Source organism: Strix uralensis, chromosome 26 (assembly GCF_047716275.1).
Source record: "Strix uralensis isolate ZFMK-TIS-50842 chromosome 26, bStrUra1, whole genome shotgun sequence".
Classification (NCBI taxonomy): Eukaryota; Metazoa; Chordata; class Aves; order Strigiformes; family Strigidae; genus Strix; species Strix uralensis.
Genome location: NC_133997.1, coordinates 1,722,599 through 1,736,881, shown reverse-complemented (window position 1 = coordinate 1,736,881; position 14,283 = coordinate 1,722,599). Strand labels below are relative to the sequence as shown.

The 14,283-nt window shown below is 42.8% G+C and overlaps 1 protein-coding gene across 6 annotated transcripts in view; it reads left to right on the top strand.

The window, feature by feature from the left end:
* Window positions 1–14,283, top strand: part of NCAM1 (neural cell adhesion molecule 1) — a 143,232-nt gene that overhangs the window by 121,677 nt on the left and 7,272 nt on the right. For 4 of the 6 annotated variants that reach the window (XM_074851227.1, XM_074851226.1, XM_074851231.1 and 1 more), the window contains 3 exons: window positions 865–1,045; window positions 13,270–13,477; window positions 13,895–14,011. In XM_074851227.1, the coding sequence (XP_074707328.1) occupies window positions 865–1,045; window positions 13,270–13,477; window positions 13,895–14,011 (506 nt within the window). Of the gene's footprint in view, window positions 1–864; window positions 1,046–4,420; window positions 8,018–13,269; window positions 13,478–13,894; window positions 14,012–14,283 lie in introns of those variants that run through there. The other 2 variants (XM_074851230.1, XM_074851229.1) reach the window with 1 other exon arrangement.

The following is a 14,283-nucleotide window of genomic DNA, read 5'->3' as shown; positions in this document are numbered from 1 at the left end:
CTGTATTGGCTATTAGTAATCTTTTCTTTATGTTCTAGAAATGAACAATCCTTGGAGTAAAGTCCCAGAGCAAACTGTGCACTGCCATCTAGAAATCCCAAGAGTATTCATTACCACCATCATTTTGTGCATTTTAGGTTACTTCGAGCTTCTTAGAATGGGGAGAGTCTTTGGAATGTCAGAAGGACAATCTGGTATCACAGAACCATAAATTCCAGCAGAGATGGAAAAGTCTGTTAGCACATTTCAGTGCCAGAAAACTGCCTAAGACTGCCTCAAGGCACCTTGGTGGTGTTTTTTTCAAAACCATCTGGGTGAAATGTACATCTGGATTCCCGAAACTGGAGTAGGATTTATCAAAGTTACTACTTGTATGCACCTTTAAAAATACCTTAAACGGTGCAGGATTGAATGGTAGGGGTAAACTAGGCCAGGCCTGTGGTAAGAGGTAAATCTCTGTCTCAGATGATTTTAATTTGACATACTAAGACATGAAAGAACACTCTTAAAGTGCTTTGCAGGGCATAGACATACAGAAGTTGCAGCTTTTCCTCTCTGAAATGGAAGTAGCCTAGTGATGTGGCAAAGATCAGAGGAAGAACTGAGGGATTTTCTTCAGGTGTGGTAACACTGCAGAAAACAGGATTCTGATCAGGAAAGAAGCTGCTTCAATATCTCTTGTCCTCTCCGCTTCAGAGCCAATAGCACGTGACATTTTGCACCCCTGAATTAGCTGAGGAGTGTGTGCTTGTGTAGAAACCTCCCCACTTTTCCATTTGTTAGCCATTACAGGGTTCTCAAAGCTGGCTACTAATGTTGTGCTCTGTGTTTTGCATCCCTGCCTATCATCTCACTGCTCTGCAGAAGCATTCCTCAGAATGGAAACCAGAGATCAGACTTCCGTCTGGCAGTGACCACGTGATGCTCAAGTCCCTGGACTGGAATGCGGAGTATGAGGTGTATGTGATAGCTGAAAACCAGCAAGGGAAGTCCAAACCAGCTCACTATGCTTTCCGAACTTCTGCTCAGCCTACTGTCATCCCAGGTACAGCAGTCATAAGCTTTACCATTGTTTTCTGCTTCCAATTAATGCAACAGTGCTGCATCCTTTAATGTGCCTGAGTAACCCTGACAACTTGCTTGCTTAAAGCCATTATCACAATTGGTTACCCATCCAAAGCTTAGTTTTTGCCATGTACATACCTGTACTGCAATCTGTGTTACAGTATGTACAGCGTTAGCAGTACACTGTTAGGAATGCTACATGACAAATCCTTGTCTGACTGTTTACAGGGAATGTTGGCTTTTTGTATCAGGGTAACACGATTGCCAGATGAGAAAAAGAGTGGATAGAAAATGCTTTCTGAAACGAGAAAGTAGGATTCCCATTTTAAACTAAAGCAAAAGAGACCATTCAGTTCTCTGGGGCCATGCTTTTCACAATGCAGATTTCTCTTCCGAATCTGCTTTGGGCTTGCTTACTGCTTGTTTGTCCATCCAGCTCAACCTCTGGAGAAATAAAGGTATAAGGAGTTTGCTAGCAGTTGGAAATTGAGGGGGTTAAAATCTTTCTCTGAAGCTTTTTTTATTAAATGAAAAGGAGATCAAATTACAGAAATTTTAAAACACCACTTTTTAATGTTGGGTAGAGCATGAGGAAAAAGTAACTAGCATTAGCGTGCTGCTGGAAACTCTTGCTTCAGACAGACTGTACTTAGCATGCTTAAAAAGTGAGGTAGAAGCACAAATGCTGCGATAAACAAGCAGACCCTATTAGCTGAGATGCCAGGAATTTGGCAGTTCGCTGCAAGGTGTTGAAAGCACAGTTTAGTATCTTTTCCACACAGGTAGTAGTAGTGCACATTAAAAAACAAACAAAAAACTGGAGGAAAAAAAAAAAACTAAACCAAACAAAACCTGAAGGATGAAATTGCTGGACTACCTGTAAATTAAAGTTGTGATTGGTTAAAGGCAGATGGACGAGCTTTAAAGCTGATGAGTCAGTCAAGATAAGTCCTCACTGCACAGCCAGAGTTAAGTATATTTATGCCAAGACTGGTGCTGACAGTCCATATTGAAGGGAGTGATTTGATTTATTTCTGTCTTCTAGCTTGTTAATTCAGTCTCATATTTTTCTTAAGAACAACTAGAGAATTTTCTTCAGACATTGCCTTGCACCGAGAATTCAATCCTTGGTCTGCCCCCATTGCATCCACTCCCTTCTCGTCTGAAGGAAACAGCTGAGACCTTGTGCAGTTACATGCTGGAACTCCACTTGATGAAGCCAGATAACGTTGTTAAGCGTACAAATGAGTGACCTAGTTGGCTGGGCCTTGAAAAATGTGTATAGCAGGGAGGATGAGGATAGGGAGGAGGAGGGAAATGGGGCAAAAGAGGATTGGGTTGTGTGTTTGAGCAAGGCTGTAGTTTTGGGTGGAAGGACCCTCAGTAACTCATTAAGCAACTTACTCTCTGATTCTCATTTTCAACAGCTCTAATACTTGCTACCGTCACATATTTGAAGGACAACTGTGACTGATGTGGCAGGAGAAAGTGAGGGTAATTTGGCAAAGAGTGCCTTAAGGTCAGTTCAGAGCTGAACAGTCAAATGGGGTAGGCTGGAAACAGCAGAAAGTGGTTCCTTTGCACTGTGATGTACCTCCCCAGGGGAAGTTACAAGTACTGATCAGTCTTTTTGTTCCTCCACCGTGCTTTGTGTGCAACCATTGTTGCCTTCCTGTGCTGGTATTCTCTTTCAGCCTTTGTTACATGCCCAATGGGACAACAAAGCTACCTGGGACAGCTGGGATGTCTTGCACAGTTGCATTAGCAAATTTTGAGAATGCTGTTGCCTTTGGAATACACAGTGTTCATATACTAGGCCACAGCAATGGGAGGACCAATGAGCCCAGATGCCACTGAGCCCTCTAAATCCAATAGTAACGTGGGCAGGGACCCTCTAAAAAATGGGGGAGGGGGGGAAGCCCAGTTTATTATCACAGGTGTAACTTTGGCCTCTGAAATTATTCCTCACTGAGTCTGGTGTGAAGCATAGGAGGAATCAGGATTTGAGGCTGCCACTCAAATATTGCACTTGGAAATGTCAGAAGCACGTTGAGAAGTTGTGTTGGAGTGCAGATAGGCTGCAGGATTGACCCAACAGATGGATGTAGTTGGTTCTCAAAAAGAATGTGCTCTGCTTCAGGGGCAAGTAGAGCACCGTGCAGTGAAGTGATTACTGCTGGCTATGCTGGATTTGTGACTTACTCTAGTTTTTTTCATTTTGTAGAGGATTTTGTTTTCTACTAGGTCTTCCAAGGTGTTTCCAGACCCACTGGTTCCCTGAGCTGATCCCCAAACTAATAACGTTGGGGAAAATATTTCCAGAGGGCAGGCTAGACTTTTCTGCCGCGTAGTCCACAGGCCTCTGTTGAAATGAAGGCAAGTATGCCAAATGGCAGTAGGGAAGAGGCTCTGTGTGTTCCTTTCCTTTAGCATCTCTTGTTGTTTTCATGACGTTTAGCTTTTACATTTTTTTATTTCAAAATGAGCTACATAGGAGAACTCCGAGCCAGTGCCTCTAACATGGCATTGCTCTGCTTGACAGTAAGAGATTTCCTGCAGACAGAATGTATATTTATTATGTAGAGTCCTTTGTTACCATCACCTGTACGGTGTCCTTAGAGTGGTTGGAAGGACAAGGGTATTATTTTCAGTAATAATTCTAATTGCATTAGAATAGTTTACAAGCAGCTGGGAGGCCAAATGGAAAAGCCAGTCCTGTATTCTTGAGACCTCCTTGCTGTTCCAGGGTTTTAGTCACCTGGCTCTGTTATCCGAGTCCTCGGTCCAACAGGCTTTGCAGGAAGGACTTGGACAGGCACGTGGATTGTCTGCTACACGAAAGCTTTTTTTTTTTTTGATACGTAAAAGGCAGTGTTGTCCTTTCAAATACCAGATAACCATTCTCTTGTGTTTCTCGCTGAGCCTTCTGTTCCATCATTTTTAATCTCATTTGCTTGCGAACCCCATAAACCCTGACTTGGACCCCGCTCTGCAGCTTCGGACATTGCTGAGCTTCTGAACCGGCCCTTTTGTCGGTGTGAATGTGCTAATGCTCTTCTTTAACCTTTAGCCATTTTAATTTACAAAATTTAAATAAACCTTTGATTCTTATGTTTTCTATATTTATGACCTAATTTTTTTTATCTATTTTTCTCTCTTTCTCTCTTTCTTTCTTTTTCTTCCTCGTCCTTTCTTCCCTCCCCTCTCCCTCTTCCCCTTACTCCTTTCCTATGTCTGTCGTCATACATGTCACCTTGGATCTCACGGGGAAACATCCACGCTTGCCACATGCACCAAATTTGTTTTTAAACAACCATATTTTCCCCTCCTGGGAACCATTGTCTGGCACCTGCAGCGACCTTGGGAAGTCCATCAACGTCGTCCTCCTTTGTTTCATTGCTTCTTTCTGCAGTGACTCTGCTTTTGCTCTGTTAGAAACTTAAAGTAAAATAAAGCAATATTTGCTTGAAAAGGCCTGGGTCTCACCAAGGCGTGAAAGCAGATAACTTTGCTTCAGAGGATCATGTCAGTTCAGAAAACAAAAAGAAACAAAAAAAACCACAGAACATTTTAAAGAAATGTTTAATTTGAAAAAAGTCAGTATTTTGTAACAAGGAAGAAAGGTTTAAGCTAAGTTTTTTCTCTTTAACATTTTTTTTTGTTACTTGTAATGAATTTGCCCTTTTTAATGGATGTAAAGAAAGATTTTTTGGTTGTTGTTGTTTGCTTGCTGTTTTTCATCAAAGGAAGGTACAATATTGGAAGCCTTTTAAGATACTGCTTTTTACTGATTTCTCTGCACAACTGGTGCTGATCACCGCTGTATTGTGCAAAAGGTTTCTGAGGCCCCATCCACAAATCTATAACCACAGACTATAAAAAAAGAAAGAAGATTTGTCAGAGATGATCCTACTGGTTGCTCAAATGTCTCTGTGGTCTTCTGCGTGTGGATTCAAATTTGTGGCCATTAGAAGGTTTTTCTGATGTGGTGGTCTGAATATAAACATCCTGTGGGAGTTACACTGAAGAGATTTCTTTCTTTCTTCTTTATGTGGTTGAATCCTTGCAACTTCATTGGCCCCTTGTGTGCAGTCAAGTATTTCATCACCCATAGTGGATCTGGGGCACAATGCAGCCCGTGAGCATATAAATTTGCAATGGATGCTTGTCTAACATTTTCTGGTTTTCCGCCACTGTATTATCAACTTCATAGAGAGATCCCTTTTCTTGATATTTTAACAGAAAATATTAGCTTGGATCAAGTTACCTGACCAGCTAAATTATTATTATTACTGATCCTTAATAATATTCATGGTTAACTGTGCATGTGACACTACCAGACAGGATTAATCCATGGTGTAAACTGGTGCAATATAGTGCATCTTTATTACCAAGATCTGTGTATTGCATTTCGTTGAACAAATTTCAGTTGACTTTTTTTCTTTTTTCATGTTCTTACTTAAAAAACCAACCCAACAACGACAAAAACCCCTGTGCCCCTCATGAATTGTCTTTGTGATGGGAAATCCATTTGGCTCTGCTTTTCTAAAAACGGGTGTGTGTCTCCCTCCAGGCCTCTGTCTCTCTGTGAGTGGGCCTGAGGTTGCCAAGGATGAAATCATTGACATAGTTGTTGAACTGTCTGTACAGAGTGTCTCAAATACTCTCAGTTGTCTGGAGTGGGATTAATCTTTCTAACAAAATTCTAATAGGGACAAACAAAAAACTCTGCCATCGATCTTGTCTAACTATGCATTTTATGCTCTGCTTATAAGTCTCTGCTGTGTTTATTCAGATCTTGTTCATTATGATTTGTGAACTGCTTTTCTATCTAAATTATAAATGAAAACTTTGTGCAGGTGTTGCACACAAAAGCATGTGGATTTCTTTTTAAAAAAACCCTCACCCCCAGTGTTTTACAGTATAGAAGATTTGTTAGATTTTTTTGAGTTTACACCTTAGTGTTTACTGAAGTACAGCAAGAGGAATCATAATACTAAAAAGTTGTGTGACCTTCCCCTGTAGCTGAATGGAAGTTCATCTGTAGATCTGGTATCAGCTTGTATTGAGGGTTTCCCCTTACCCGCAGATGCAGGTTACTAGCTGAGGTTGAGATATATCTTACCAACTCACAGGTTATTAAAATTATCTTGCCTAAGCTATAACTTTACATAGTGTTGCGTGAAGAGAGAGCATCACCTCTGGAGGCCGTTGTTCATATTCATATGCTCTGAGAGGCCTCCTGTGGTGGTTAGGCAAAGCTCAGACGAGTAGATGAGAGATCGTTTATATGGCTGGAGTTACTTGAAATTAATCCCATACTCAATGGCAAACGGGAATCCAGTCAACATGGAATATATACAAAAAGAGCTTCTGTCCCTGTGTTTGTAAAAATATGGAGCATAACTTGATATTTTTACCACCAGTTTATGCAGATTCGTAACACATCAGATCCCAGATATACATTGGATCCTTGAGGTCTGACAGTCAGTGCTGCACAAGGTCCCAGGCCTTATTCTTGATGTAAAGAAAATAAAATTTAAAAAAGTTTTCAGAAAAGCCAGTTCTCTCTTTTTGTGCTCAGAGATGAGACAGATTCAGATCTAGAACCAGAAGAAGTTCAAACACTCAGATTTTCAGCCCACGCGTGCAGCCTTGCAAGCACACATTCTATGTGAACAAGTCATCCCTACAGGAAGGTTGGAACCTCAACCCTTAGAAAAGATGTTTCCATGTGTGGGGGGGATGAACTGCAGAGCCTTGTAGGATCCCGTGTGGCCCATTCCAGCATCTGTACGCCCCAGTTTGCTGTTAAGTCTCTACATATTTTCAAATATGTTTGTCAAAGCATTACTTTGGCTGCCTTCGTTTTACAGGAAGGCCTTGTTTGGTGACATTCTGCTCCACCAGGATCAGTTGCAATTGTTCACACCTCCTAGTTTCCGCTAGATAAAAAGAAGTTTTTGAAGCTCTCCTGACTTGAAGCTGGTGGAGTGGAGCGAGCAGCCAGTGGCACTGAGGTGTGTGCATTGCGTAGGGTAGAAGGGCAGCGGTGTCAGAGGCCAGACTGCAGATCAGCTGTTCAGATTTACAGTCTGGTTTACTCCTGGAAAGAGGATCTCTGTGTGACTCTTTGCTTACAGTTTTTCCTTTTTGCACGCTCATATTCCCCTTTTCATCCCTGGAAGGGAGTCAGTCATAGGAAATAACAGAGCTGGAAGCCAGAAGCAGACCACTGAAGCCACACAGTGCTGGTGACAATTTAAAAGGAGTTCAGGAGTAGGTTTGGGAAAAATCCACTGCCCTCTTGTCTTGGAAGGAATGCTCCACAGATTGCTCTGTGCTTCTGCTACCTCGTAGCTAAGCTGAAAGCAAGCATAAATTGGTGAGCCTAAGTCTGTGTGGCAGAAGCCGTTGTCACTGGAAATAGAAGGTTGCTCTCATGTTGCTTTTCTCCACTATAAATTGTGCAGTGTCTGACAGAATGAGGTCTGTAAAACGTGGCACCCCTTGTTTGAAGGATACTTTAAAGCGTTTGCAAATTAAAGCTGTTAGCATCCGCTGAGAACAAATAGTTTTTCTCCTGGTTTTTGGTTTTGTTTTTTTTTCTTCTGATGGATGAAACAAGTTTTTTGTTCTTTTTTCTTCCAAATATTGTAGGACCTTTGAAATGACTGGAATCATATTTGCTTCTCTCCATCCCTTTTTTGTCTCTTTGCCTGTAGCTGAACACTCTCTGCACACTCTAGCTGAGACCCCATTAGGAAGACACATCTGAGTGGTTCTGCTCTCTCTGACAGGGCAGATGTCTGTAGAGCTGCAGGAAGTAAAATTGATGGTCATTTTGTTGTACACTGTAAAATAAGGGTGATTTGAAAGATCAGTCTTGCAGGAAGTTCATTTTCCGTTGAAAAAATAATTTGTAATTAATAAATTCTTCACTGCCTTAGAATTAAGGACTCAAGAAATTTTTTTAACATTTTGTGTTTCCTTATTTACCCTATGGAAGTATTATTCCTCTTAGTCCTGAGAATAGCAAAAGGGAATCAATGGAAAGCTTCTCATCAGGTTGAACGTGCTCTGGGTCAGGTCAGAAATGTCCATCATCTATTTACACAGCAGCACTCACTGGTGTGTTACACGTGTGCTCTCCTACACACAGTGTCAGCAGCGGATGCTCAACAGCCTGTTTATACACTTCTTTTGTACACTGAATTTTCAGGCCCCAGCAAACTTGTTAGGGATATTAAGTGTCTAAATATTAATTTAGATTAAATACAACATAAATTTAACAATAGGATGGAGTGAGTAGTTCTTAAAGTATTTGTGGATCAATTTAATTTAATCAAATGTGTCAGTCTGTGAAACTGAAGAATATACTACATGCTTCCTGCATTTTATAGCAACAGCAAAATTCCTTTACAAAATATATACAGAAAAAATAAATGCAGCACCAACAGCCTCCAACTTCATGGGGTCTTTAAGGATTGTTACATTATTCTTCCTTATGGCTAGTCTCTGAAATATTTGGAATATCAATTCATGCCATGAATTAGAATTATAAAACCAGAACTAGAGGAGGAGATTTGAAAGTTACTGAAAATTGCAGGGCTTTCTTACTAGCCTAGAAAAAAATTATTGCAGGCAATTATCTTGGCCCAGTTTCATTGTCTGAAACATAAAATCTGAGAATAGCACAAAACCAAGGGCATTCCTCTGCAGATTTGCCCTAATTCTCCCCATCTCTGTACTCTTCTTCCTGGCAGCCTTTCCTGTTGTAGCTGCTCTGGTCCCTGGGGCAGAGGGGCGGAGCAGGGTAGGTAATGGTTGGGAAGGGAGAGAGAAACAAGGAAGGGAGACTTGTACCTGTTCAACAGCTCTCCTTGGGTGTTTAGAGAGAAAAGTTATTTTGTAGCTGTCATAGCAGAAATGAGATCTTTGGGAACAGTAGTGCTTGGTGGTTTTTATAACCTTGTGCAGCCAGTTCCAAAATTTGAGAGCCAGTCAGTCCAGTACCAGGTTACAGCAGTTCTTGTGGGCTGCTGTCCTGCAGCACTTCACGTTGAAGTTTCATTGACAGCACAGTCACTGTGTCACTTGGGTGCTCTTTGCAATTTTGTGGATCACCTGCAAATTATTTTCCGGTGGCTGCAAGACCACAGCAGTCTGGGTTAGAACTGTATCTTCATGCTAATGGAACCCAATGGCCTTCTGAGGAAGCTCAGAATTATTTTGTGGTTATATAGGAGCCCTCCTAGTGTAGAATTATAAATAGAAATATAGATAAATAGAAATATAAATTTATGCCCTTGCTTCCTAAACGTAAAAGATAGGACCCTGAGACAGAGTAGAAGGATAGCAGGGCACATCTTTGCTACGAACTGTTGGTTTTATTGGCTTCAGCAAATCTCTGGCAGTTGTAGTGGCTGAAGCTTTACTGTTGCGGGAATGCTTGGGGTCACGGAGAAAATCAGTGGCAGAACAGAGGACTGATGCTAGGCTTGAACATCTTTATCTGTTGTGTTAGTCATAAACCCATCTTTTCTCTGTTGTATGTGATCTTTTCTAACCTTCCGTGTGAGAAGAGCCGTGCATGTTACCTGATAATGTGCCTGTGGTCTGGACAAGTTTCAGACAACATGGGATGCCTGCAGTAGTTTTCAGATTTTCTGTCTGTGAACATTTAGATTGTTCATGTTATGTGTGTGTTTTCAGTGCCTCAGAAGCAGCTGATGGAAGCTACGTAAAAGCAAAATTTAGACAGGCTGTCGATCAAATCCTGGAGCCATCACTGGGCCTTTGAGTAGAAGTCTGGCACTTTCTCCATCATACACATTGCAGTTAGCAAGATCAGTCATTTTGTGGGGCCTGGTACTTGCTGGGGGTTTTTTGGCAGAGCAGAGCATCTGCTGTCCCAATAGATCCTAGTGATTGCCAAGGGCTATCGGAGAGCGAATACTCTGCTTCCCGAGCACTGGTCACAGAAATGCACAGACATGCACCCGCAAACACGTGAGAACCTGCCGGTGTCGTTTTAAGTGGAACGGCAAATGTTGCTTGGAATAGGAACCGTTTCTTTTTCTTTCGTTTGTGCTTTGTTACTAATCTTAAATACAGGTGAGTATTCAGACAGGCTTTTCTGCAGTAGTGCTAAATAATCTGCATAAAATCCCTGTTTAGAAAGTAAAGCAGATTTCTATTCAGCCCAGTTTGGTGGAGAAAGATAAGACATTCTGTTCTCATTTGGGGATTTCTGTTAAAATTTCATACGTTATTCCTAGCCTAAACTCATTCACCTTCTGTTTCCAGCTTTTGAATCTTGTTGTATCTTTGCTCGAATAAAGTGCCTTTATTGGATGTGCTATTCTGCTGATATAGGGCTACAATGACCTAATTCATCCCTGCACATTTTTTTGAAGTTACATGGACTGAGTTTCCCAAGTAAATTTTTTTTTTTAATTCTTCAGCCATGATTGTGATATTTCCCTGAATCATCTTCCTCAGCATATTTTCTGGACAGCTTTCCCACACTAGTTATACCGATGCCAAAGGCAGCAGTATTCTTTCATTTCCAGCTCCTTGTATCCCTGTTTATACACGTGCCTCGGTATTGCCAGAAGTTAAATGGTAACAGGCAGGCCTGGGAGCCCGTGGGAATGCCTGAACCTTTTGATCTCCAGTGGCACGGCGACACTGACTCCGGCACAGGGAAGAATTTAGTTCCTTCCTTACTATTCCTGTAAAGCAGCTTGCCCAAGTCCAGCACCACGTGTAAACACTAAGGTGCTTAAAACCAGCCACTGCTGCAAAGCCTGCTGAGGACCCAGAAGCTTTGGCTGTGCCCCAGAGGCAGAGGCTGGGATTGTCCTAAGGGGTTTGCAGCTTTTGCAGTTCCCATGGTTCCCGTGCAGGGTTTCACAGACAAGGTATGGGCAATGTATAAGGCTTTGATGTGGTTTATGCCACAGATAATTCCTGACCTTAGGGGGCTTATACCTGATATTGACAGGTCTTGTAAAAGTTGGTGGGGAAAAGAAGCAAAGAGTAGGACTCCTGTTCGAATGGACTTTTCCAGAAGATGTCTTCTAGCACATGGGAAGATTCCCTCTGTCCCAGGATGAAATATTTTGCCTCACTCCAACTCTGGTGTCAGAGATAAGGTGTATTTTGGAGGCATAATAAGGAACTATTATCCTGTAATCATGTCTGTGATGCTTTTCTTAGTGCTCCTTTCCTAGCCTGCCAAGTAGCTCATTCCCTGAAAGATGATGTAGATGAGAAGAAAAGTTTGACACATCTCTAGCTTTTTCTCCAGGAACTGGTGTGAACAGGAATGTGTTAATTATTGAAAAATCCACGCAAGAATCCTGAATACGTTAGAAGAGGGAAAATACATGACCTCACTCCTTGCATGCATGGGAGGGTGATTAATTCACTTAATTACACAGCTTGCTGCAAGGTGCTGGTAGGGATCTGGTCTGTGGCACAAATGTTCTGCTGAGCATTTAATGGACTTGTGATGTAAGTGTCAGCTGGGTGTGTCAGAGCAACTTTTTTAAATACAGTCACATGCAGAAAGAAACTTTCCTGTTGGAGTCTGGATGCCCTAATACTTATCAGGGTCGCAAAATGAAACAACGCTTATCTGCCTCATGCTAAGGATGTTCTGTCTCCTATTTTTAAGTACTAAGATGTGTGGCAGAGGGGATGGCGCTGAGTGAGCCCTGGAAACGATCTGTCCACCTGTCAAAGTCAACAGAGATCAGGCTGAGGGGAAAGAGGTGCTTTGCTGGGCTTTTCTGCAAAGAAAAGATTGTGTTTGGGGGTTGTGACATCCAGCAGTAAAAAATGGAGTAGAAATGAATAGAATTGCATCTTAATTGAAAGGAAAAAGCCCAACGTACTCCTGCAGCCAGTGACAAACATGCTGCTCTTGTTCAGCTGTCTCAGTAAGCGGCTCTGTCAGACGCACAGGCCTTTGCTGAGAGCACAGTCCCATAGTGAGAGGCAGATTATGAGATGGTTGAGACTAGCCAGCAGGTTTTGAGTAGGTTGGTACATCTAAATAGGTGATGAACTGTGTGAACCAACAGTCAAATGCTCTGCCTGCAAATCAGCAGCGTGGGAAGAATTATTCTGAACAAAACAAGGGGAACAAAAAGTCGTTTGTGTTCAGGCTACGATGGTAAGAGGCTGGGAAGCTGCAGCCAGCAACGTTCAAGGTTGTGTCTGTTGGTTTTGTGATGATCAAAGGCTTTGACAGGATTAATTGATGCGTTTATCCACTCCCTGTTTCTAAGAAAGTACTCAGCATTTTACAAGCAGGTGGGCAGTTAAAGGCACTTCCCCTGAAGTTAGTACTGCATGGGCAACCCCACGCATTTTCTAGGCCTCCATCACCACCTCTCACCTGCTGTCCTTTTGTCTACTGGAAAAGACAAGGTATATTTTTCTATTCTGTAGCTGGGGAAACATGGTGGAGATTGGGTGTGGTGGAGCAGGCAGCTGCTGCGATCAGGACAATGTCAACAGAGTGACAGCCTGCTTATCTTTACCATCTGCTTCCTCAGAAGGCTACTTGGATTGTTGTCTGTACCTAAGCTAAAACCCACCTAGAGCATTCACTGATGAGCTCAGCTATCTCTGGATAAGACATGAAAAGCTTATTACCACTTTCCCGTTCTAGGTAGCTGGGTCTTACCTGAGCAACAGGAAGGGTTTTCATTCCTCCTTTTGTTTTCACCACATAAGGGGCTAATCAACACTGAGGCCCCACAGGTGGCACCCAGTATTGTGTGTCCCACAGGGCAGGTCATGCTACAGAGCCCAGGCTTCACTTACACTTGTCCTTGTGCCAGGCTGGCAGTGCCAAAGTCACTCTGGACCCTAGACAGAGCCTTCATCTTGAGGAAGTGGGAGCCCTTCAGAGTTCCAGCTGGGTATATACTACAGTAGAAGAGGTTTCTGTAGTCTGCTTTCCAGGCCTTAGCCCAGCAGAGATGGTAAAAGGCCTGTTAGGTCCAAGTGAATCTGTCTCTTCAGGTAGACTGAACTGGTTATAACACAAGGCTGCTAGAGAGAGGGTGTTCTTTCTGTGAGTTTCCCATGTTTGCAACCTAAGCGTAGCCCAATTTGAACCATAACTAGCCCCAACACACCTTTTAACTACAGTGCCTTCTTTTCTTCTCTTTTTGGTCTCTAAAGCCAGCACTAGCCCTACATCAGGCCTTGGGACTGCGGCCATCGTAGGCATTCTCATTGTTATCTTTGTGCTGCTCCTGGTGGCTGTGGATGTCACCTGCTACTTCCTGAACAAGTGTGGCCTGCTGATGTGCATTGCTGTCAACTTATGTGGCAAATCCGGCCCAGGAGCCAAGGGCAAAGACATGGAGGAGGGCAAAGCCGCCTTCTCGTGAGTACTGTCATCACTTACCTCGCTCCTTCTGTTGATCAATGTGTCCCCTCAGCATCTCTGGAAAAGAAACCGGTTTAGGGAGTTCTGAGTTCCTCATCTCTGATGGGAGGGTACTGAAAAGATCTGGGGCCACGCTGGTTCTGCTTTCTGTTTCCAGGAAGCGGTTTCTTTAGCTGTTTTTCTGGTTTTGTCCTATTCCTGTTAGTAGCCATTAAATGGCTGCCCCAAATACTGGACATCACGGTGGTCTTCTGTGCTGTAGGTAATAACCAGAAGGGGAACTGACAAAAACAAGTAATCTGCTGTTTAGGCCAGTCTGTTTCTGTCATTCACTATCAACATTTGCAGCGTGTCTTGGCAGAAGGATACCTAATACGAATGGCAACCAATCTCCATGCAATTCCTTTGTTACAGGAAAGATGAGTCCAAGGAGCCTATTGTGGAGGTGCGGACTGAAGAGGAGCGGACCCCCAACCACGATGGGGGAAAACACACAGAGCCCAATGAGACCACCCCGCTGACGGAGCCAGAGTATGTTGGCATTAGTCAATCTTAGTACAGGGTCAGTACATTGCCCTCAGTTGCCTTAATCCCTGATCTCTCATGCCCATGACTTAGGGCAGGAAGAGAGGAAGAAAGGTAAAATCTCCACATTCCACTTGTGACATACCAGTGAGGAATTGCCTCCTTTCTTCCTCAAGATTCAGTGATTCCTATTTCCAGCACAGGAAGGGAAGGGGGAGTAAAGCAATGTTTCTTGAAAGACCTGTCTCTGCCAGTCCTGTCCAGTGTGTCGATCAGGC